Genomic DNA, 25,688 nt, shown 5'->3' with positions numbered 1-25,688 from the left:
CACCATACTCACATCTACCCCCGTACCAGTACCCACCCTCACCATACTCACATCTAACCCCGTACCAGGACCCACCCTCACCATACTCACATCTACCCCTGTACCGGTACCCACCCTCTCCATACTCACATCTACCCCTGTACCAGTACCCACCCTCACCATACTCACATCTACCCCCGTACCGGTACCCACCCTCACCATACTCACATCTAACCCCGTACCAGGACCCACCCTCACCATACTCACATCTACCCCCGTACCAGTACCCACCCTCTCCATACTCACATCTACCCCCGTACCAGTACCCACCCTCACCATACTCACATCTACCCCCGTACCAGTACCCACCCTCACCATACTCACATCTACCCCCGTACCGGTACCCACCCTCACCATACTCACATCTACCCCCGTACCGGTACCCACCCTCACCATACTCACATCTACCCCCGTACCGGTACCCACCCTCACCATACTCACATCTACCCCGTACCGGTACCCACCCTCACCATACTCACATCTACCCCCGTACCGGTACCCACCCTCACCATACTCACATCTACCCCCGTACCGGTACCCACCCTCACCATACTCACATCTACCCCCGTACCGGTACCCACCCTCACCATACTCACATCTACCCCCGTACCGGTACCCACCCTCACCATACTCACATCTACCCCCGTACCGGTACCCACCCTCACCATACTCACATCTAACCCCGTACCGGTACCCACCCTCACCATACTCACATCTAACCCCGTACCAGGACCCACCCTCACCATACTCACATCTACCCCTGTACCGGTACCCACCCTCTCCATACTCACATCTACCCCTGTACCAGTACCCACCCTCACCATACTCACATCTACCCCGTACCAGTACCCACCCTCACCATACTCACATCTACCCCCGTACCAGGACCCACCCTCACCATACTCACATCTACCCCCGTACCAGTACCCACCCTCACCATACTCACATCTACCCCGTACCAGTACCCACCCTCACCATACTCACATCTACCCCCGTACCGGTACCCACCCTCACCATACTCACATCTACCCCCGTACCGGTACCCACCCTCACCATACTCACATCTACCCCCGTACCGGTACCCACCCTCACCATACTCACATCTACCCCCGTACCGGTACCCACCCTCACCATACTCACATCTAACCCCGTACCGGTACCCACCCTCACCATACTCACATCTAACCCCGTACCAGGACCCACCCTCACCATACTCACATCTACCCCTGTACCGGTACCCACCCTCTCCATACTCACATCTACCCCTGTACCAGTACCCACCCTCACCATACTCACATCTACCCCGTACCAGTACCCACCCTCACCATACTCACATCTACCCCCGTACCAGGACCCACCCTCACCATACTCACATCTACCCCCGTACCAGTACCCACCCTCACCATACTCACATCTACCCCGTACCAGTACCCACCCTCACCATACTCGCATCTACCCCGCACTGCCCGGCAGGTGTAGCAGGAGTGTCCTGACTAGTATTCTGACAGCTACACACCCATCACGACCTCCATCATGTATTAATCCACTGATACTCTACTAGAATACAAATGTCACTTCTGCAATCCTGAACGTTGGACAGATTCATTTCAATTACACCCATGGGACTATGTTTTTGGACAAGATTAACACACACACACACACACACAACATTAACACACACTATTATCGCAGACAGACATGCAATGTTTTATTCATCTGTGCCACTTTCCCCAAAAGCACGGATGCTTTATTTATGATGAGACTAGCAGAGAGGAGGTTGACATATTCATATCAGACGATTCTCTGCCTGCCGTCACTGACGTGAGGTTCTTTCTACATCTCTATTCCTCCTGGACTTTGGTCTCCCCAGTGCATACACACACATTCTCTCACTTACACACACACACACACACACACACACACACACACACACACACACACACACACACACACACGTACGCACCTTTGCTCAGAATCCATATTATGTAAATTCTGCTCTTGTAAAATAAATGAAATAAAGCTTAAATTACCATATACTAAATGACCATATACTAAAAGGATTATTTTAATTACCATATACTAAAAGGATTATTTTAAGACTCTGAACCAGGTAATGTAAAAATGTAAGTTGAAATTGGATTTTTATAGAAGCCTTCTCGTCTTGTGTTAGACTTTTTAAATGTGCTGCTACACTGTGGTTGTGCCATGTAGGTAAAGTGCAGAGACAGAGTGTGTGTGTGTGTGGTGGGGGGGGGGGGGGGGGGGATACTCATCACTCCATTGTCTTTTATCCTGTGGTGGCAGAGGCGATTAAGATGGCATCTTTCGCTAACAGGTCCACTCACACAGTATCTTGTGGAATCATCTCTGGTGTGTGCACAGGAGTGCACGGCTGCTGTTGCCGTGGGAATGTGCTGCCACACCCCCTGGCCAGAGCCACGTCCTCATCCTCACCCTCATGTGTGTGTGTCTGTGTGTGTCTGTGTGTGTGTGTGACTGGGTGTGTGTATTTGTCCTTCTGTGGTCTCCTCCAGCTGAGGAGAGACTACTTGGAGTTAGTATATGGAGTGAAAGTGTGAGTCCTCCTGTCCTGCTGTCCTGCTGTTGTCCTGTCCTGCTGGGACCCAGTCATGCTGATGATGGACCTCCCCAGAATCGGAGAAGAGAACTAAGCAAAGGGGCAGGAGGTCCATAGCAGGAGGTTCATAGCAGGAGGTCATACTGGTGGTGTGCAGGACGCTCAAACATCACCTCTTTGCTCCGTCTCTGTGAGTCTCTTTCTGTCTCTGTCTTGCCTTCTCCCCCTTTCTATCTGCCTCAATATCTCTCCTTTTCTCTCTTCCATTCTCCCTGATGTTATCTGTCTGTTTTCCTCGTAATCTCTCTCCCTCCCTCTCTCTCTCCCTCTCTCTTCCTCCCTCCCTCTCGTCCCCTCTCTCTTCCTCCCTCCCTCTCTCTCCCTCTCTCTCTCTCCCCCCTCTCCCTCCCTCTCTCCCTCCCTCTCTCTCTCTCAGGTGTGTTTGTAATGGAGGTGTGTATGTGTGTAAGTGGAGAGGGCCAGTGGTGTACTGTTGTCTACCCCATTATCCACCTCCATATGGGGAGCCAGACAGCAGGTGCAACTATAGAGACATGTGAAAGGAGAGAGAGAGAGAGAGAGAGAGAGAGAGAGAGAGAGAGAGAGAGAGAGAGAAGGAAGGAAAGAGGGAGAGAAAGGAAAAGCAGTGTGCGTATGTGTGTATACACACATGTATGTACATGTGTATACACAGGTGCCACTTATATACAGTGTATCTCTCTCTCTCTCTCTCTCTCTCTCTCTCTCTCTCTCTCTCTCTCTCTCTCTCTCACTCAGACTGGGTCTCTCACCCACATTCTCACATTACCCTGAATATGTGCGCATGTCCGTGTGTTGGTGGACCTCCTGTCCACCAGGTGGCTCCATGACAAACTCGCCCACTTTGGCCCTGTGTTGGGTTGGTCGCTCTCTTTCCTTCTCTTAGCAGCTACAAATGAGAATAAGAAAATCCTTCCTTATTTCTGGAAGGTAATTGCATTGGTCCCTCTCTCTCTCTCTCTCTCTCTCTCTCTCTCTCTCTCTATCAGGTGCTACTTCTCTCTCCATCCTCATTCTTTTCCCTCCTTTCTGTTCTCTTTATTATTGTCTCTTTATTCTCTCCATTATTAACGTTCTCATTCTCTTCACACCTCTGTCCTTTTATATCTCTATTTCAATTCAATTCAATAAGCTTTATTGGCATGACCATATTCAGTTACAGTATTGCCAAAGCAGTGTTATCCTTCAACATGAATAAATCATTGTTTATTCTCTCTCTCTCTCTCCTCACACACATTATATCCCAGTAAGCTCCAGGCGGTTAGGTAAGTTACAGCCACTAACTGATTCAGGCGCTAAACTGTAGAACCAGAGAGCAGGCCCTTGTACAGTTGCTGTGTGGAGCACTTCAGTAGCACGGCCTAATTTATTCGATCCACCACACACCGACTCCCACAGAGCAGACGGTACAGGGTGTGTGTAGGCTACAAAGAATGTGTGGTGGTGTGTGTGTGCTCAGGTAACGGCAGGACTCAGCAACGCAAGGCACCTCTGCCTCAATGCCTCCTGTTTAACCTAGACAATCACACATTTGTACCTCATAGAAGTACAAAGGAACGTTTTCTCTCTGAGGTCTCTTCTACACTCTTTCCTCAGGACACAATCAACAAACGCCCATTAAAAGGCTTGCTGGCTGCAGTAGGAGATCTGCAGTGATGAAAAAGACCACTAGGGGGGGTATAGCCTTTCTTTTCCAACGATGATGCACAAAACGCTCAGTCTACCAAACACCAGAGTTAACACAGTTATTAAATTAGGAAATTGCATAACTGACTGTTATACATACATGGTGATACATACTCTACTGTATTCTGTACTAGTGAGGGGAGCAAGTGTGTGTGTGGGGGCTGGGCGAGGTGTGTGTGTGGTAGAGGTGTGTGTGTGTGGGGGGAGGTGTGTGTGTGGGGGGAGAGGTGTGTGTGTGGGGGGAGAGGTGTGTGTGTGGGGGGGGGGTGTGTGGGAGAGGTGTGTGTGTGTGGGAGAGGTGGGGGGGGTGTGTGTGGGAGAGGTGTGTGTGTGTGGGAGAGGTGTGTGTGTGTGTGTGGGAGAGGTGTGTGTGTGGGAGAGGTGTGTGTGTGTGTGGGAGAGGTGTGTGTGTGTGGGGGGAGGGTATGTGTGTGTGTGGGAGAGGTGTGTGTGTGTGGGGGGAGGTGTGTGTGTGGGAGAGGTGTGTGTGTGTGGGGGGAGAGGTGTTTGTGGGGGGTGTGTGTGGGGGGAGGTGTGTGTGTGGGGGGGGGGGGGTGTGAAGGGGTCTGTGAATTCTGGGTAAACCCCCTGAGCTTGTGCATGGACACTCAAACCTGGCGCTGGAAAAAAACAACAAATAAGAGAAAGAACAGAAAGGAGGAAGAAGAAGAAGAAGCGATTCAAAAAGAGGAAGTCAAACTCCCACATTGTTGAAGCCGCCGCTTTCAGAGGCAGTCGGAGTCAGCAGATGTTGTGGTGTGTGTGTGTGTGTGTGTGTGTGTGTGTGTGTGTGGGAGAGACACTGTTTACGTGAATGACTGGGTGTGATCCAGACTAGATACTCCATAGGAATGACAAGGTCACTGTGCAGGAGGGAAGAGGGATTACTCTGTGTGTGTGTGTGTGTGCGCGCGTGCGTGCGTGGTTTTTTGCCTGATTGTGTTGCCCTCAGAGTACGAGACTGTCCAACCCAGCATTCCACTTTCCAAAAGTCCTTTAATGACACTGCCCCCCCCGATCTCTATCTCCATCCCCCTCTCTCTCTCTCTCTCTCTCTCTCTCTCTCTCTCTCTCTCTCTCTCTCTCTCCTACTCTTGCTCCCTCTCTTTCTCTCTCTCTCACTCTCCCCCTCCCCTCCTCCCTCTCTCCCTCTCCTCCTCCCTCTCTCCTCCTCTCTCTCAGGAACTACATGCCTGGTAGCACTGTTGTCTGATAAGGAGCTGACTGTGGCCAATGTTGGGGATTCCAGAGGCGTGCTCTGTGATAAAGATGGCAACGCCGTCCCCCTGTCACATGACCACAAGCCTTACCAACTCAAGGAACGCAAGAGGATCAAGAAAGCGGGTGAGTCACACGTCAGAGAGAAAAACATCGTAGTCCTGCGCATGATGAATCTCGGGCAGAAAATGGCATTAGCCACGCAGTCTCATGATCTTTGGTGGAGGTTTTTGATTTTGAAGGTTTTATTGGGCGTCCAGAATGTGCAGTCTTCATGAGCGCTCCTTTATTGCCCCCTGCTGATAGAAGGTGGCATTACATCTATAAAGCGTTCAGTCTTTGCCCAGACTGATTCTCGCCAGGTCTGCATACGTGCTGCTGCCTTCAGTACAATTTTCAAATGTTTGCTTGCTGTTCATAGGCAGTTTGTGAAGGCTACAACATAATGACCCATAGTACCAATACTATTCTGACATTCCTATTGCAGTGTGCCGGCTGGCCATCAGTAAACGATGACGTTGAGATCTGAGACTGTAAAAGCCACAACATCCTGGCATTCATGAAAGTTTTTAATTTGTAGTAGGGATACTGTCACAAGGAAGTCTGCAGAGTGTATGGAGATGCTATCGCTAGGGTCAGAGCATCCATCTGACCTGTAGAGCAACTTTTTGACCTGACCACTCCCACAACCATCTGACCACTCCAACAACCATCTGACCTGACCACTCCCACAACCATCTGACTTGTAGAGCAACCTTCTGACCTGACCACTCCCACAACCATCTGACCACTCCCACAACCATCTGACCACTCCAACAACCTTCTGACCTGACCACTCCCACAAGAAGACAGTCAGGATTTTAATGGACGAGCCATTTGCTAAGTACTGGGCACATAGTTCTGTAGTTCACTCTGGACTGACTGTGAAATGTTGTAAATGTAAATCTACCCAGTTGGCGGCAGACGCTGGAGATACGGCAGCGGTTTTATGGCCTTTCTGCAAAAACAAAAATGATTAAAAAAAAGATCTTGCACTTTTCCGTTTTCCAACATTTCCTGTTTGTGAGGTGCGTTGATGGTTTCTGCTTCATTCTGCGTTCACAGCTGCAGCTCAGTATAAACAGCTTGTGATTTCCAAGTTAAAATCTTTTTGATGTTTGTAATTTCCTTTTCTGTCATATTTATCATATGAATACTGCATTTTACACATACCACCCAAAACATTTATTAATTGAAACTCCTCATAGGGGTACACTATAGACTAGCTCATCTGACGACCAGCCCTTACTGGCCTACATTCGTGGCTTGTTTCTGTCCCCACATGGATGTTGTTGGCTGGTTAGTCTCTCAACCCAACAGGGACATTAACCCATGAATCCACAGCTGCACTGCTGTGCCTGGCTCAGTCACACTAACGCATCACTCACGACCCAGCCAATCACTTCAGCCGTGCTGCCGCCCCCACGCAAACAACACCAGGTCTGGTAAGAGAGGTCAGAAACCAGGCATCTGTGAATGGGGTAGAGGCTGGATAAGGATCTGAACATAACCTACGATCATGTCTCACCTGTGAGACGCACCTGTGAGATTAGGTGGAGTTTCTAATGGTGCAGCTGATGGGTGAATGCACCTTAAATATAGGTGTGACCTCGTTGGCTTGCGGTCTTGTTTCATCTGAAACAGTCCTGATTCCTTTAGATGTGTAGGGGCCCCAGCTGGTTTGGGGTGATCAATTAAGCTATCGGTAATTGAATCTATAAAGAATGGTGATATCAGTGATGTGATCCTTGTAATCGCTCCCTCTCACCCTCAGGAGGGTTCATCAGTTTTAACGGCTCCTGGCGTGTGCAAGGTATCCTGGCCATGTCTCGTTCTCTCGGCGACTACCCGCTCAAGAACCTGAACGTGCTCGTGCCTGACCCCGACGTGCTGACCTTCGACCTTGACAAGCTGCAGCCCGAGTTCATGATCCTGGCGTCGGACGGGCTGTGGGACGCCTTCAGCAACGAGGAGGCGGTGCGCTTCGTCAAGGACCGCCTCAACGAGCCCCACTTCGGCGCCAAGAGCATCGTACTGCAGTCCTTCTATCGTGGTTGCCCTGACAACATCACCGTCATGGTGGTCAAGTTAAAAAAAAACAACACCAAAACCGGCGAGCAGTGAGTCCTCAGCGCAGTGTAGATGAATATAACGGATGAAAAAAAATAACGTATGTGTAGATTTAAGATGCAGAAGGAAAACCGTTTCATGACTATTTTTGGAGCAAGAACTGTTTCTTATTAAAATAATATTCAAATAACAGCAAATAGTATACAGCCATAATAGCCCTTATTAGCAAACATCGTTTTCAAGCTTTTATTTTCAAATAGTTTGAGATGCAGGGGAACTAAGAAACGATTGCTTCAGGACACGGTTTAGTCGTGTCTAATAGTGTAATGCACTGTTCGTCAGCCCAGTTGCCACCAGACGGTCCACGTTCAACACACACCCAACCCAGCACACACTACTCTTGCAGTGTTGGGTTGAGCTGGGACCCGGGCACAACGCAGCCGTGGGCCGCCCAGCGAGTCTCGGGGACTGGGTTGGGTGTGACGGACTGAACGTAGTGTAGTGTCATCTCTGCCCCCCCAACAGAGGTAATAGTGGAGTGTATCTACCTGATGTGGCTGGATGCCCTTTAAATAATGCCTGTTTTAAGAAGCAGTGTGTGTACAGTAGAATTCACCCCACCCATTCCTGCTGCCGCTGCTCGTAAATCTATTAATAATCTAAAGTCTCATAAATCTGTTAATAATCTGAAATCTTGTAAATCTGTTTTGGACGTTTTTATGTGGGCCTTTGTAAAATCTCGGATTGTTTAGAAAGTTTAGCCCATTATGTCAACACAGTTCCGCTGGGTTATTTTTAAACGCCATTTTACTTTGATGTTCTCAGTACAGTGGCGGGACTGCAGACTGAGACCTGGTCAAACTCCACTCCGTCTGTCGGGAGGGGACGGTACTGGAAACCAGCTACACCAGTCGCGCGTGGCTACTTCACCATTTACTCACGCCACTTGGTTCAGAGTGTTTAACAGATTCAACCATTTTTTCAATTAGGAATTGTCCAGTGAACACTCAAAGCAGTCTGTTAGATTGTTTAATTGAAGGCCTTCACAGTATATTCTAGTTTGTACATGTGCGCTGGTTTAGCCTGTTAGTCTGTAAACTCCAATAGTGTACACTGAAGGAAGGACTTAATAAATATTGGGCTTGTATATATCCAGTAAGACAATGAATGGACAAAAGATTTTCATGTTGCACTCACTGGGAACATTGTAGCATGTCTTGTAGTCCTGTGGCCCTAATTCTCTTCCTCGTCATTCCCCACTCGCCCCATTTGCACCGGTAGCGTAACGAAGGATGACCAGCAGGGGCAGCAGAGAGCAGGCAGAGGAGAGGAACCGCTGTGTGGCCCACGTGGGCTAGGCCACCTGCCGTGTGGACGGTCAGGATCCAGACCTGCGCAGATCAAAGCCCTGAAAATGCACAGGGATGTGTTATGGTTGTATAGGTCAACCAAATTCAGAATCTCTTTATTTTATTCAGACATTCTTCGAATAATTTACATTGCTACTGTAGGCCTTCAAAGATAAGGGGTTCTCGTTGCCTTATTTTGATTCAGAAATTTTAGTATTATCACTTACTTTACTAAAAACTATTAAAAACTGACTTTTACACCTAGCCCAAGCTTTTATTACTTTCTGTTGATGCCATGCACATGAAATGTATATATTGGGAAATATGGTATTTTGCATATTAAGGTCTCATTGAGACAAACTAATAAAGTGAATGTACATACTGAATATCATTAACCTCAATACCAGTAATATAAAAGAGTAATGCATCAGACTCTGGTTTATTAATATCAGAAGAGATTTAATAGTTAATAGTCTTTTTATGTGTGATTTTTCTGTTTGTATATTCCTCCAGAATACAGTATGTTATATAATGTTGCTGTGGAGCTTGTGTTTGTTTTGTTGAATTTATGAAACATTAAAAGAGAAAATTCTGTGAATTTAAAGAAAGAAAAAAACAATAAACTGTAACAATAAAAAGTGCAAGAATTCAAATCAGAACGTGTCCGTGTGTTTATGAAAAGCAGCTGCTGTTTCAATCTTTTAAAAAATTGTTTTTTAACCCCTGGGTATATAAAGGAACCCCAGCCAAGCTCTGCACTCTGGAGGTTTGCATACTTCATAAAGAGAGTGGATTGGATTTTCGGGTTTGTTGAGGGGTGGAAGGATAATGTTTTAATAGCTGCTAACACTCATTTGAACTGTAGTTTAGTTCCGTGCATCTGCAGTTTGTCTTTGTTTAAACATCTTGTTGCTGGGCTGCGAGATCTATGTTCAGTGCATTTTGAACTATTAATCATCTCAAGTGATGTTTTTTTTCATGCATGTCACCAGAGATTAATCGCTTCTGTCTAAGTTGTATGTCCATGACATTCATCACACTAGTCATGCTGAATTAAAAGAAGAATGGATGATCTGTAAGAGGAATTCATGATCTGCAAGGCTGTTTCACTTTTCCCCTCATCTGAGTTTTGATGATTATATCTTGAGAACTTGGGACACATGCTAACTGGAACACGAGGGCAGCCTGACCGTGAAGAGACCACGGCAGGTTAGCGGCTCGCAGTAAAACTCCACCCGAAGCTCGGATTCTGCTGCTCTGCCTCGACAGGTCTGGGAAGTCCATCCTGCTCTACAAGCTGAAGTATAACGAGGCTGTGGAGACCATTCCCACCGTGTGCTTCAATGTGCAGATCCTGGACTCCTGGGTGCTCACTGTGTGGGATGTAGGAGGTCCTCAGGACCTACTGGAAGCACCTACTACCAGAACACGGCTGGGCTGGAGTTCGCCAGCTGGGAACTGAACCACATCCTGGAGAATGAATGCCTGGAAGATCTGCTGCTCATTATCGAGCAGGTCGACAAAGGAGTCCTGCCAGGAGCAGCAAAAGGCAGGAACGACACAGATGCCTACAACACCAGGGAGATGTTTGTGCTAACAGGAAGTGGTTTGTCCATCTCTGCGAGGACAGGAGAAGGCTTGAAACACGACTTCCTCTGCATGGTCCAACTTCTTAAGGCTGTAATGGTGGAAGGACCGTTGGATCAGCAGGGGAGTTCATGTAAAGTGAAGACACCCTCAGAGATCTTCATCTGTTAAATCAGTGAACTTGAGTAAAAGATGAAGTCACTGATTCAAACTCCCTTCAGGACACATGGATATGCTCTATGAAAGAGAATGAGAAGTTAAGAGTGGTAAACAAATATCAATCCCCCCCCCAAAAAAAATACAACATAGAGCAAGGACAGTGCAAAAAAGATTTAAATAATATTAATTTTAAAAAGGGGAAAGGGGCTGTCAGACATGAACACCAGGTAGCATTCTATTCCTTCTGACTGATCTGATGGTTTCATTTCATGTTCAAAGATAAAATCAAGCGCTACCCTTTTGTGCTTTTGAGCTTAGTCAGAGACAGTCTCATTATGCATGTAAGAATGCAGTCACCATTTTAAAGAACGTTTCTTAGCTTGCAGGCACTTCCAGATGGGACAGGAGCTCCACAGAAGAAATGCATAGTTTTCTTGCGTTTTTGTTCAGAACATAGACACATGTTTAACAGTTAGATGACACAAACGTTTGATCATTTGACATAAAACGAAAGTCCAAAGGTTTTGGTGGTTAGGATCTCCCTGGGATGTGCAAGATCCTGAACGCAAGCGACTCGTGCTGAAAGTGTGAGAGTTCACAACCACCCAGTCCCTGTGGTGTTGGGGATTTATGCTTTTGAGCATCGTGTGCCTACCGTGCAAAGATTCATTCGTAGAAGAAGAACCAACTGATCTGTTGTGGTTCTCCTGTTATACAGTAGTGGTTGGTCCATTTGCAGAAGACTGTGGCACTAGTAAGTGTGAGTGCACAGTAAGCAGATTTCACACTAATTATGCCAAAACAGCATATCTACAACAGTGGTTCGTTTCCTTAAAGTTTTGAAATATTCTTAATCCATTCTGAATATTTTCATACCTGAACAAGCAAGAACAATTATGCTCAGATAAACATTTTGAGATGTCTTGTACAATGAATAGTGATGCCTTTAATCCTTTATACCTGTTTCAAATATATACACAGTATTAATGCAGACTGTGACTATTAAAACTCTTTGGGATGTTCTGCTAGTGGTAATCTGGGATTTTGTGTATCATGGTTGTAAAATTATACTAAACACCGGTACAGATTTGCACTAATGAAAAGGGTGAGATTTTAGATCCATTTAACTGAATACGACAAAACCACATTTAGAATTACTAGAAACTATGACAGCTTCACTTCCTGAAAACTGTTCTAGGAAAATAAACAGAGAATAAGGACCAAATTCACAAGGGGGAACATGTTTATTATTGCATTGGAGTCTATGAATTGCTAAACAAACAGAAACCAAATTCAAAGCTTGTTAAATTTACATTGAGGCTGATCATTCGTCCCCAATAAAAAAAAATCAATAGGTGCAGTTAACAATAACCCCTCTTTGGTGGCGTTATGTAGAATAATTGGCATAATTTAAGTTGTCTTCATCTCACTCCAAACCCTGCTTCTGAAAATCACTTGCAAATGGAGTCGACTTTGCTTCACAAAAAAAACATTCGGGTTTAAGTTTTACTGGATATTTTTATTTCGTTAGATGAGTGATACTAAACGATGCATTGATTAAACGTTGTAACCTTTGAGCGGTCACTATTTTACAGCGAGATTATCATCTCCGATAAAGGGAACATGCAGATTAGGTGTAATGAGATACAACCAGGAACGAGGCTGCGCCCATACCACCGGCATTCCCAGCATGCAATGCGGGGTATTACTGGCTAGCAAAAAAAAAAAAAAAAAAATAGTCCGGTCGCTAACTGAACGGGCTGAGGCGAAGGTGCTCGAGAAAATTAAACCATATCTCGATTTTCATTTGAATCAATTTTCATATATTCGCAAACATGAATGACAACGAGAAGCTGGACAACCAGAGACTGAAGAATTTTAAAAACAAAGGACGCGATTTGGAGGTAAAGCGGGCGAACTCCCGGTGGCTTTTCTCGCCGTCTTTTTTTGCGCTATTTCGCTGCCTCGCGTTCCGCTGTGACGTCGTTCGCAATTTTAACAGAATGTCGCTCGCGACGTGTCGTCTCGCGCTCGCTTCCCGCCTCTGTGGCGGCGAACTTTCGAGAGAAAAAAAGAAGCGAGTTTGTCGCCGACGCGAAGATTCCAAACGTGACGAGTCGAATTCGTCGCGCGAGCGGACTCACGTGAAGTGTGGGGCTGGTCGGCTAGCATGTTGCTAACCGTGCCCTTCCTCTCACGCCCCGCGCGCCGCTAGCTCGTTAGCTGCCCCTCTAGCTAGCCTGGCTATCGTACACGAACCACGGAGTCATATTAACCGTTTTAAATCGCCTCGTTGCGTAACTGTGTCTGCCGAGCGGTTAAACTTCCCTTCGAGGTCCGTTGTTGGACCGTTGTGGTCTCACAGTGGCCGTTTAGCCGTTCAGGTTCCTCTCAGGCCTAGACTGGTGGGCAGGATAGCTAGCCTGCTAGCCCGCTATTACCCCCAGGCGGCAGCTAACCAGCTAGGTTTAAGCCCAGATTACCATAACCGTCTGAATAACTAGATATATTACTTTTAATTGTAAAAAATAAAATAAAATAGTTAATCCCAGTGTTTGTCACCGTGACACCCTGTCTTGTACTCAGAGACGCAGGCTAGAGTAGCTGGCTAGCGGGTTGTGGGGTGGGTTGGGTGGGCTAGCTAGCTGGCTAACCCGTTAGGGGGCTGGTGGGGGGGCGGTTAGCGCACTGCTCACGTCTTTGTATCATCTCTAACTAGCCGGCGTAGCTAGACGGTAAAAGATGACGGTTTAATCAGCAATATTTGAACCATACTGTCCAGCGAATGATAAAACTCGCCAAGTGGCCTTTAATGCCTCAGGAGACATGTTGGCTTGTACACACGTCATGCTAATTCTTCATTGAAATTGAAATTTGCTCAACACCCCCACGACATTTGGTAACGCTGATTATCAGCCAGCCGCCTTTGTAAGTGTAACAGTTACAAGATGGTGAGCTGGTTGTTAATATAGAAGATGGCTTAGGCGAGTCTCCGAGGCCAACACATTAGTCAGTCTTCTTTTTTGAGACGATGAGCTCTGCTCCTCCCGGTTTAACGTGCCTCCTTGGTCCAAAACAGGACGGCGAGACGTTTAAGAGAGTGAAGGTTAAGCAGGCCGCGTTCAGCCGCCTTCTCCTACCCATATGTAGGATATTCAGGGTGGTGTAAACGGGTCAGGAGGAGCTACACTGTTCCTTCAAGCGTTTCTTCATTCTTATTAGGCACCGTAGTACATTTGTCTCGCCATAATGCGTGGTGAGTGCTTCTTTCGCCTTTTTATCACATTTTGTAAGTCGTGATTTAGAGAAATGGGGCAATACACACTGTGTGTGTGTGTGTGCTGATCGCTGTGGTGTGATGAAGTGGATCCGGCTGACATTCCTGAGACGCCTGTTCTGAAAAACAAACGGATGTTCCCAGCTTCTCTTCCTGGGCCATGAGCTCACATGTTTCTCTACTCCAGTCACCACATACCAATGAACGTGGAATCAGTCAATTCATTAGTCTGCTACGTTCATACAAATTCATGAATATTGTGGTGTCAGATATAAAGGTTTGGAATATGTCAGATATTGAAGAAATGAACCCCATACTATGCAGGACTGCACCAACACTGTGGAATGGCACTGCATTAAACACCAGCCCTGTTTTAGCTGCCAGTGTGGTTGAGTTTAACCTTTGTTTTCCCCTGAACATTTTTGTTTGTTGGTTTCTAGGTTACTTTCAACATTTTAAATGTCCTGGCATATCCTGGGAAATTGTAGGTCCAATTGAGGACGTGGCTGGGTCAGGTGTGGCTCTGCTTCTGGGGGCTTGTGACATCACATGCTCAAGCCTACTGTTGCTTAAGGTGCATGGTGCTACTGTAAACCTCTGAGGAATTCAGCAGTATTGTTAAGGTCAAACACAAACAATATGGCTTGAGTTTTTCCTCTTTTTTTTTTTTTTTCTTTTCTTTTTTTTTTCTTTTCTTTTTTTTTTGTTGCAGGCTTTTGTCGAAAGTGAAAGAACTGGGTGTACTTAATGTACTCATCACATAAACCTACCATGTGTGTTTTAGGTGTGTTCAAAGCCAAGTTTTTTGGTGCCTGACCACCCGGTGCGTGTAGTGTTTCATAGCTGCGTTTTGACTGCCAGAACATGCTGGAAATGGCTTAGCACACTCGGCCCTTGGTGACCTCGCCGTAGATTTACTGTGTATGTGCAACTTATGCGCCTCATGTTCTGTGCACTGCCGATTTGCTCGGAAATCTGTAGTCTATCTGTTCTTGCTCGGAGACTGCCGGTTTGCCTGTAGTCTTGGCCTTGCTACTTTAAAAATGGCCCAGTCAGATTTCTTACCTGTTACCATCTCCTTAAATGCACACGCCCGTACACATTTATATTTATATTCCCCCATTATGTTCCTTAAATGATCCTGTCCTCTTTCCCACAGACGATGAGAAGACAGAGGACTGAGGTGGTGGTTGAGCTGAGGAAGGTACTCGTGTTTTCTATTATCAGTTATTCCCACTTGTGTTTATATTTACCCGCTTCCTTGAAACGCAGATATGCGAGAGTAACACTATACATCTACCCCTAAATCGAGCACATGAGGTAACGAAGTGTACAGGCCCGCTTTATGGGGCGGCCGTGACCCTCGGCCCATCTCAGTGTCCACATCTTTTCTCAGAATAAAAGGGACGAACACCTCCTGAAGAGGAGGAACGTGCCTCACGAGGACATCTGCGACGACTCTGACGTGGACGGAGATTTCAGAACAGTAAGCTGCTCGTCTTCCTGTCTGCAGCGTGGCGTCCTTCTGCACGCACGTCTCGTATCGGAACGTCCGGGGTTCTCTGAGCTCGTCTCGCAGTTTCTCGCAGTAAGACCAGTGCACTGTGAGGGAGTTGTGGGTTCCACTAATCCTTCTCTCTTCTGTTCTTTTCCTTCTTCCCAGCAAAACACCTCTTTGGAAGCAATAGTCCAAGTAAGTCCAAGTAAACTTTTTTGTTGCACAAAACCCACAGTTTTATAATGATCCTGAAATGAAGTGTCAACAGTAGGTGTGCTGTGGCCAGGTTAAGCTAACAGGTTCATCTTTGACTTTTCCTGCCTAGACACATTGGGTACACAGTCGAGTTCTTTAGCTGAAGTGAAGATTCAGCTAATTAGCTTCGGTGCCGATTTAGCTTCTGATGCTGCCAAATGTGAGGGCCAGTTCTGAAGAAGACTAGAATAACGCACAAGACGTGAGGGCCAGCCGAGATGCAGACTAGAATAATCGAGCACAGACGTGAAGACTAGAGTAATTGCACACTGCCTTTTCTTGTGTGGCGCTGGCCTTTCTCATGCCGTGTGTCGTCGTTTGCAGAACGCTACCAGTGACAACCAGGGCATACAGCTGAGCGCAGTACAAGCTGCCAGGTAAGCTCCGCCTCCTAGGGTCTGTTGCTACGCCGACCGACGCTCGGCTCGGATGCTCAGAACACTGTGTCAGAACGGGTTCCTTAAGTACTGGTGCGTCTGTGTGGAGAATGGTGTTGATATCATGACCTTGTATTTCTGTTTCTTTCATGCATCACGTTGTCTTTGTAGGAAGCTGCTATCAAGTGACCGCAACCCTCCGATAGACGACTTGATAAAGTCTGGTATTCTGCCCATCCTAGTGCACTGCCTGGACAGAGACGATAAGTACGTCCACCTGCTGTCCTTGTCTTCCGCTCCGCCCGTCTGTCTGTTTTTGTTTGAGCGTGCTGCTAATTTCTCTCTCTCTCTCTCTCTCAAGTCCGTCGCTCCAGTTCGAGGCAGCCTGGGCTCTGACCAACATTGCGTCAGGAACCTCTGAGCAGACGCAGGCCGTCGTGCAGTCCAGTAAGTCTGCGTCAGAGGTGGGCGGGGTTGGGAACTGGGGGTCAAATCAAATCTAGGAGGTGTTCTGGGGTGTGGTGTGATCAAGCTGTTGGATTGGTGCTGTAGAGTCCTAGACTGACCTGGAGCAGTGTCTTTAGCTGCAGGAGGGCAGTGAGGGTCAGGGGGGGGTAGTTACGGGAGAGTATGGGGGGGGGGGGTGTAGTTACAGGAGGGTATTGAGGTCGGGGGGGGGGGGGGTCGCTGTGGGAGGTGAGTGAGGGTCAGGATAAAAGGGTTAGGTAAGTAGTTAGACCAGGCGTCCCTCAGTGAGGGCGCTGTGTGAAGGAGAGTGTGGCCCACTCGGGTGAATTCAGAAGCAGCACAGACCCAGTCTGATGATGAGTCATCACAACTAGAGGCAGAAACATCTGAGTCATGCTGTCTTTAATCATCCCTGTGTGTGTGTGTGTGTGTGTGTGTGTGTGTGTGTGTGTAGACGCAGTTCCCCTGTTCCTGAGGCTGCTCCACTCTCCCCACCAGAATGTGTGTGAGCAGGCCGTGTGGGCTTTGGGGAACATCATTGGTGAGTTCCTGACCTGTGGCTGGACGTCTGATCTCTGACGTTGCCGTTGTCTGATCTCTCGAGTTCTGAAGCTGCCGGCTGTCTGCAGTCCAAACCGTACACGACTTGTACACGTATTTCGCCCACCCCTGCCTCAGAGTAGTTAAGGTCATTTCTAGTGTAGAGTCTGTCTTCACATGAACTTCTCCAACAGTGTTGCGTGTCTTGAAGCACTTTGAGGCACATTCTCCTGTCTCATGACCATCAGGCGTTGGGGTTTTAACCCTGGTTTACACTCCAGAGTCTCCTTTTGAGTTCTTCTGTACAGAGTCCTTCATGTACACCATCAAAATGCCTGGAATTTGTAATGACTGGCGCGTCATTTGTAATGTAACTCACTGTCAACTTAGACTCACAATGGCTGACTGAAGTGACCTACCAGTAATTAGTTTTAAGGCTCCTTTTTGTATTTGAAATCTAAGGTTGAGTATGTGTGGTCTTACATCACGTGAGGGTGTGTGTGGTGCTCTCTGTGTTGGGTGTAGTTAGGCGTGTGTGGACTGATGGTGGCGCTGGTGTTCCCTCCCAGGTGATGGACCCCAGTGCAGGGACTACGTGATCAGCCTGGGCGTGGTCAAGCCTCTCCTGTCCTTCATCAGTCCTTCCATCCCAATCACCTTCCTCCGCAACGTCACCTGGGTCATGGTCAACCTGTGTCGCCACAAGGACCCGCCCCCTCCCATGGAGACCATCCAGGAGGTAGGAGGAGGGGAGTGGGCGTGGTCACGTAACCTGAGATTGTGCATTGTCTATTTTGTAGACCATATTTAACAAATCTGCTATAAAGTCAAACCGAGTACAGGTTCACCTCCGAGTGCCAGAGATCACTTCACCCATCTCTCTTTGGTCATGATTGGTATATTAATTCCTTACGCTTCCTCTTTCTCTTACTACACAGATTCTGCCTGCTCTGTGTGTCCTGATCCACCACACGGATGTGAATGTAAGTGTCGTGGCACTGTTTTCGCAGCAGAGCTCCTAGCGCAGTCGTGCGGCGCTCCATAATGACACCAGCTCCTCTCTCGCGAATGTGTGCTTGTTTGAGTGAAGTGACTGTGTGTTTTTCCGAGGAGTGGGCGTGTCTTTGGGTGCTGTGGTATTACTGGTGTGCAAGGGTGTGAGTGTGTGTGCGCACACTGTTAACAAAGAGTGAGCAGGGTGGCGTGCGCTCGTGTGTGTGTTGGCTAGGTGTGAGCGAGGTGGTGTGTGTGTGTGTGTGTGTGTGTGTGTGTGTGTGTGTGTGTGTGTGTGTTTTGATGAGTGGGCGAGGTGGTGTGTGTATGCTTCTGTGAGCCGAGAGTGAGTTAGGATGTGTGTTGTATCTGGGCAGATCCTGGTGGACACCGTCTGGGCCCTGTCCTACCTGACAGACGCCGGCAACGAACAAATCCAGATGGTCATCGACTCTGGCATCGTCCCTCACCTGGTGCCCCTGCTCAGCCACCAGGAGGTCAAAGTTCAGGTCAGCTGCTGCCAACATGATCATTCAGGAGAGAATGACACACACTTTGCTCTGCTGGTGTGACCGTCGCTCCTCTGGTATAACACAAGATCAGATACCCAGTTGTCCTGGTAAACGTCTACGTGCAAGTTTCTCTGAGTGAGAACGTCCGCTGAAGTCTGGTTCCTGTGCTTTGGGTCGGTCCTGCTGGACCGGCGAGGGCCGCTCTGCTTCCACTGGCTCAGATGGCGAGTGAAATGATAAAATATAAATACCCGATTTCAAGGGCGATATTTAAAAGCCCTTTGCCGGGCCCAGTCGTGTCTTGTGGTGTTGAAAGACTGGAGCGGTCTGTGTGTGCCGGTCCGCTCGGGTGCTGGAGGCGTATTAAGTAGTGTTAGTATTAAGGGCTGGCGGGGAGACTGGCCCGGTTAGTCTGGTGCTGCACGCTCGGGCCGCTTGTGCAGATTAGTGTTGTCAAAAAAATTGATATATCGATACTGAACATTCTGAAATGGTACAATACTCGTTTCTCCAAGTATCAATACTTTTTTACATAAAATGCGCTTTTGTTTGACCTACCCAAACGTTTGTAATGCTACAATGGCAGCTAAAGCAAACGTAGTGTGTTCGCAGCTCGTCTTAATAAGCAAGGAAAGCAGCAGAAGTGCTGTGTGGAAATACTTTGGATTTGAAGCACATACAGATGGAAAACCAAGCTGTGCTTTCGGAACATTTCAACGAAGGGCGCTAAAGCCTGGTTTATACTTGATGCGCTGCGAGCAGCACAAGGGTCCGCACGGCGAAAATGATGTAATCGCGGTGGCCTCGCGCGCTGTCGATTCGCAAGGTCGTGCACCCCTCGAATTTTGTAACTTCGCGCCCCTCAACGCAATGAACAAAGTTATGTTTGCAGGGTTCATACACCTTTACAAGGTGAAATTCAAGCACATATACGTCACTTTCAAGGTCCATTTAAATATTTCCCAGCACGTTAAACTTAAGTTAAATATTTACTCAAAATAATTCACTTTTAATCACATTATTTAATGGTTGTTTTATTTTCGTTTATTATATTTCTTCACGTTCTCATGTTTCGTCCTGGAATTACAAGAGGCTCGTTAACGTAATACAAGAGAACTGTTCAGTCAGACAGATATTTGTTGTGAAATGAAGTTACAATTTCAAGCATTTTCAAGTACTTTAGCCTAAATTCTAGCACTTTTCAAACCTGAAACACAAAGCAACATTAAAATTTGTCAGGTAAATGTTCCTTCCCCTGTTTTTGAGGATTGTTTTTTTTTTTTATTTTATTTTTATTATTTTTTTTATATATAATACCACAGGGTTGCCAACTCTCACGCATTGAGCGGAGACACGCATTTGACCGTCTTCACACGCTCTCACAGCACACTTCCAATTTCTTACGTCGATAAAAAAAATCTAGTTTATTTACCTCTGATCCATATCTATGATTCAATGAGTTACCAGTTCGCTCTGGCGGCAACCACTGGCGATCGATTGATTGCGATATAATACTTAATTTGTGTCCATTTTACACCCCGCCCGGTAACAATTTATGTTCGTCCGATTATGGTATCCTAGCAAATGTTAGTTATATTCTTGGTTTAACAGCCGTAATTGCGACAGCATACAAAGAGAAAAAAAAAGTGATCGTACTACAACGGATCAATCATCTATGAATACTGAACTCTACTCTAATACTGAAGTTAAAGTTACTTAAAGTTGTTTAAAGTATACTTAAAATACACTTTTTGCGCTAGCCTTTTTTGACTTCTAAATGTGAATTCCAAACTGTGCTACTATTATTTGTTAATTTATATTAATGTGCAATTATTTGTTTGTTTTAATGTGGTAGGGACTACACCTTTTATTTGACATTTGTGAAACAAAATACAATATTCATTTGTTTGTTTATAAAAAAAATAAAAAGGCTTTAAAACGGAAATGAGCACAGTATCTGACTTTGGTATCGAATTTCAATATTTTTTAAAGTATCAGATCAAAGTTGTAATTCTTAGTATCGTGACAAGCCTAGTGCAGACGGCTGAGTGGGCTGTTGGTTTCTCCTGCAGACGGCAGCGCTGAGAGCCGTGGGGAACATCGTGACCGGCACAGACGAGCAGACGCAGGTGGTGCTGAACTGTGATGCCCTGAGCCACTTCCCCGCCCTGCTCACACACCCCAAGGAGAAGATCAACAAGGTACACACACTGCAGACGCTCGGGGTTGTGTGCATATCTGCTGGACATGATGACAGAGACTCTGTGCTTGACTGGGTGATGTATGAATGGGTGTCGGTGTGTTCTCATAGTCTTCAGGGGGGGTTCAACGTCCAGGATGAAGATCCATCAGAGGAGGAAGCTTGGATATAGACTCAGTAGGGTTTGCTTGACATTTCACAGTGAGATTAAGGGGTGTGTGTGTGTGTGTGTGTGTGTGTGTGTGTGTGTTGTCACTGTCCAGCTGGTGGATAGGGGGTGCTACAGACCACTGAGTCAGTGCAGAAAAAGGAGTGCATCTGAGGCCCGTCACTCAAACAGAGGCCTTTCTGTGATTGGGCTGATGATTAAAGCCTCGGCACCGCCCCCAATCCCCAGCCCGCCCACCATCACCGTGTCGACCAGGGGCTGTGGCTCCGCCCACAGCTCTTGGGAGGGTCTGATCCAGCGTGGCCTTTCCCAGCGTCCGTGTGCCACGAGGAACCCAAGAAGAGTATCGACACTCTAACACAGATGTTATGCTCCGTCTGTCCTGCAGGAGGCGGTGTGGTTCCTGTCTAACATCACAGCGGGGAACCAGCAGCAGGTCCAGGCCGTCATTGACGCCAGTCTGGTGCCCATGATCATCCTGCTGCTTGACAAGGTGCCTTGTTCTTTTTGCCCTAATGTCTTTCTCTCTCTTTGCTCATTCTTTCTTATACAACGCTTTCACTAAAGACCACTTTAATGGACACTTTGGCATTAAAAAGGTGAATTTCCTAATGTCAGTGCTGCTGACGGAGTAACTAAATTGAGCTGTTCTGTAAATGCAGCCAGCTCGGCCCGTCTCTTGCCAAAAGCCTCGATATGTCGTTGGTTTGACTTCAGGTTGCTATGACCTTTAAAGGTGTAATTGGTGTTGTGTCGTTACAGGGAGACTTCGGAACCCAAAAAGAGGCTGCGTGGGCCATCAGCAACCTGACCATCAGTGGCCGCAAAGAGCAGGTGAGCCCCGCCCCCCCCATGCCCAACCCCGCCCACCCTCACGCCCACTCCCAACCCTTCCCTGGTCCCGGCGTGGATACACACTGCTCTCCCGTGTCCACTAGGTGGCGTACCTGATCCAGCAGCAGGTCATCCCTCCCTTCTGCAACCTGCTGACCGTGAAGGACGCCCAGGTGGTGCAGGTCGTCCTGGACGGCCTCAGCAACATCCTCAAAATGGCGGACGACGAGGCAGAGACTATCGCCAACCTGATAGAGGAGTGTGGAGGTGAGGAGCGGCCAGCCAATCCCCTCTCACCCCCTCTCCTTTGCTCCTCCCATCGAGGGGACAGTGCAGTCATCCTAGCCCCTAAAAGTCTGGTGATTAACAGTAGCGTTGAGAGGGAGATCTGTGGAGGGGAAATGGTCAGGTGCTTTTAGTCTGCACCGGTATTGTTTTGGCATCCATATTCGTGTGAGCAGCTGCTAACATCTGTCTCTACTTTCCTCAGGTTTGGAGAAAATTGAACAGCTACAGAATCACGAGAATGAGGATATTTACAAACTGGCGTATGAAATCATCGATCAGTTCTTCTCCTCTGATGACGTGAGTTTTCCTCTCGCCGTCTGGGTTAAAGTGGTGTGGGTTGAGGCACGTTTCAGGTTCAGCGTTGTGACGTTTTGGGGATTGATTTACTTTCGTTCCGAGAGTGAAAGATGTATTTGCTCTGCACAGATGATGGGCAGGAGTCCCTGGGCGTCATGAGACCTAATCTGGGCTTTGATCTCATAAATGTTTGTCATGGAGACAGTGGCGTGCTGGTTAACGGAGCTGTCTCTCCTCCCTCAGATCGATGAGGACTCAACCTTGGTCCCAGAGGCCATCCAGGGCGGGACGTACGGGTTCAATTCGTCAGCCAACGTGCCAGCCGAGGGATTCCAGTTCTAGAAAGGCGACGTGAAAATCTGGAGTTTGGTTTGCGATGCAGCTGTTCAATATATAAACACAAAAAAAAAATCAGGAGAGCAAGAAGGGAGCGAGTGTGACAAATTCGGTCCGTTGTGCTTGGCTCATGGGATCCATGGCTGCATCTAATCTGAGAGCGAGATTGTGTGGGCGTCGTTTGGAGTCCGGGGGGATCGGCTCCAAACGAGGTTTGTGTCGGCGAGTGAGTGAGAGACTGTGTGGCTGCTGTGTGGTGCACAACACGACCATCTACACCGAGTGTGTTCAGAGAGCATTTCCTGGACCTTCACAAAACATTGAGATGCGTCTACCAAACGACGAAGCAAAAACAAAGGAACGACGATGTCCGACCACATGGAACCCAAGACGACATCGACTAGCAATTGGAGGAAAAAGACACAATCGAAACCTCTGAACAAGAATTTACACAAAAACAAAACAAATTAACAATAATGACGAACCCTACCACACTCGAGAGGTTGCGAGCCGTGGGAGGCGTGTCCTCCCTCCTCATTGGGCCACGATGTGAGAGGTGCGTGTGATTGGGCCGTTCTGCGTGTGAATGTCTGGACTCGGCGCTGAGGGGCGCGCGTGGGCCTCGTCTCTGGGCCCTGCGGCCGCTGCCCCGGGGTCCGCCGGCATCAGACCGCGCTGCGAGTGCAAGAGAACGGACGAATGGGACCGTGGGTGTGTGTGAGTGTGAATGGGAGAGAGAGTGTGTGCGTGTGTGTGGGTGTGGAGGAGCTGTGTGTGGAATCGTGCGGAAAAGTCACCGTTGAAATACTGAAAGAAGTTGCAGAACGTCACAACTGTCTGAGGGGGAAAAAAAGAAGTAAAAAAATGAAACGAGCAGCCTGGAGGAGGCTGACGTAGTAAAAAATCTTCAAGAATAATAACTTAACAACCAACCATTTAAGAAGACGTTTCCTTTTCTTTTTGCTTTTGTTTTATTAACTTTTCAGAAGTAACACTGGACTCTGGGACGGCAGCAGGTCGTCGTCGTGGCGATGCACTGTGTCGCTTTTGGTATTTGCTTTTAAGTCTCCAGTGTTTTACTTTTTATTTTGTTTTAGCTTCTAGTTGTTTTCTGTGCTTGTGTAGAGCTGAGCAGTTTAAGCCCCGCCCACCTCCCGTCGTGAGGCGGCCAATCATTTCTCCTGCTTCTGCATGGACGTCTCCTTTGGGCTTCTGGGGTGTTTTTTTTTTTTTTTTTTTTTTTCTTTCTTTCTTTCTTTCTTTCTTCATGATCTTTCTGCTCTGCAGCGCAGTTGCCATAGCGCTGAGCTTTCAAGTCATCACATGGGGTGAAGAGGGAAAAAAAAGCAGAGAAACAAGGCCATGTTGTGCAACGTCATCGAACACGGGCTTGGCATGTACCAACGTCATCGAACACGGGCTTGGCATGTACCAACGTCATCGAACACGGGCTTGGCATGTACCAACGTCATCGAACACAGGCTTGGCATGTACCAAACCGCGGCATAGTTTTAGGGCGTTTTAGTTTTGTTAGTTATGTGTACACATTGTGAAGTCTCCCCTTTTTATTAGTAAACTGCTGTTGAAATGTTCCATCTCTATACCCCCACCCCTCACCCCACATGGTACCTTCCTGACTGACTGTATAAATCATATTGTGCACACACTGAGGTTCCAGCCTAATGTTGTGCATTGGGGTGCAGAAATTTGATGGACATACTGGTACCTTTAACTATATGCATAATACAACACACACAAATATATATATAACGTCATAATTATTGCCACATTAGAGGAGCAAGGTTCTTCATGGTAGTTTCAATAATTTGGAATAACTGATCTGCCTCTGGTTTTGGGGTGTTATTGGAGAAGCGTTTTCGTAATGTGCTACATCTCCCTCACGTCTGGTGCCCCCGCTGATTCTTGGGTGGGGCCGTCTTTATACAGCACAAAAAAAAGGCAAAGAGAAAACACAAAAAAAAAACCCCTGCATGAATCAAAGTGCTGTTTCTGAGTACATCCTACTGTCCTCACATCTCTAGTTCCCCACCCCCAACCCTCTTATCTTTTTGTGTTGAAATTTTGGGACACTGTAGAGATGGATTACTCTTTGTGGTCATAGCTTTCTGTTGGACATAGGGTCTATTTGCAGCATTCCTTGTTAGCAGAGATGTGGTTTCAAAGAATGAGGACAAAAAGAATGTGGGACTTGATGGAATTAACCTGTTAAACATGGACAATGGGCTAAGGTTTGTTGTTGAAATAAACATTGAAACCATACCATGTTCTGTGTGGTTGTGTTTTGCTCTCCCTTCTTTTAAAGTGTTCAGTAGTGGGTAGACGGCATTCATTTGGTGCATAAGAAAATTCCCAGTGCTAAATACACCTGGAACTAACCCAAGACCCCATTTGAACTGGAGGCTGCTTTCCTTTACTGTTGTGTATTTGTATATAAAACATTGTTCATAGCCCAAGTTCTCATAGCCAGAGTTCTTCAGCACTAAAGATCTGGGGTACTTTATCCAAGTAATTAGCACCATGGGTCCGTGTTCTTATGGGACATTCTAAAATGTTTAACAGGGAAGAGGCGTAATGTGCTAAAATACAGACTTAGGAACACCAGATTACGCGTGTATAACAGACCTAGGAACACCAGATTACTCGTGTATAACAGACCTAGGAACACCAGATTACTCGTGTATAACAGACCTAGGAACACCAGATTACTCGTGTATAACAGACCTAGGAACACCAGATTACGCGTGTATAACAGACCTAGGAACACCAGATTACGCGTGTATAACAGACCTAGGAACACCAGATTACGCGTGTATAACAGACCTAGGAACACCAGATTACTCGTGTATAACAGACCTAGGA

The 25,688-nt window shown here is 47.2% G+C and overlaps 2 protein-coding genes and 1 long non-coding RNA gene across 3 annotated transcripts in view; all 3 read left to right on the top strand.

Annotated features, from left to right (window-relative positions):
• Window positions 1-9,671, top strand: part of ppm1lb (protein phosphatase, Mg2+/Mn2+ dependent, 1Lb) — a 50,259-nt gene extending 40,588 nt beyond the window's left edge. Inside the window, exons 3-4 of the mRNA XM_076981105.1 lie at window positions 5,525-5,686; window positions 7,374-9,671. Of these exons, the coding sequence (XP_076837220.1) occupies window positions 5,525-5,686; window positions 7,374-7,723 (512 nt within the window). The 3' untranslated portion in view covers window positions 7,724-9,671. The remainder of the gene's footprint in view (window positions 1-5,524; window positions 5,687-7,373) is intronic.
• A 2,806-nt stretch (window positions 9,672-12,477) lies between these two features.
• kpna4 (karyopherin alpha 4 (importin alpha 3)) lies at window positions 12,478-25,088 on the top strand. The gene is made up of 17 exons (XM_076981110.1): window positions 12,478-12,668; window positions 15,201-15,245; window positions 15,438-15,527; window positions 15,705-15,734; window positions 16,119-16,171; window positions 16,343-16,438; window positions 16,533-16,618; window positions 17,094-17,180; window positions 17,749-17,918; window positions 18,118-18,162; window positions 18,550-18,681; window positions 20,757-20,885; window positions 21,442-21,546; window positions 21,816-21,887; window positions 21,992-22,154; window positions 22,378-22,472; window positions 22,716-25,088. The coding sequence occupies exons 1-17, from the start codon at window positions 12,600-12,602 to the stop codon at window positions 22,812-22,814; spliced, it is 1,566 nt and encodes a 521-aa protein (XP_076837225.1). The 5' UTR covers window positions 12,478-12,599; the 3' UTR covers window positions 22,815-25,088.
• LOC143482682 (uncharacterized) lies at window positions 13,445-14,779 on the top strand. Its single transcript, XR_013122277.1, has 3 exons — window positions 13,445-14,020; window positions 14,482-14,615; window positions 14,754-14,779. It is a non-coding gene; the product is annotated as an uncharacterized LOC143482682 (long non-coding RNA).
• Window positions 25,089-25,688: the final 600 nt, after the last annotated feature.

Source organism: Brachyhypopomus gauderio, chromosome 19, assembly GCF_052324685.1.
Source record: "Brachyhypopomus gauderio isolate BG-103 chromosome 19, BGAUD_0.2, whole genome shotgun sequence".
NCBI classification, from domain to species: Eukaryota; Metazoa; Chordata; class Actinopteri; order Gymnotiformes; family Hypopomidae; genus Brachyhypopomus; species Brachyhypopomus gauderio.
This window is presented reverse-complemented; position numbering and strand designations above follow the sequence as displayed.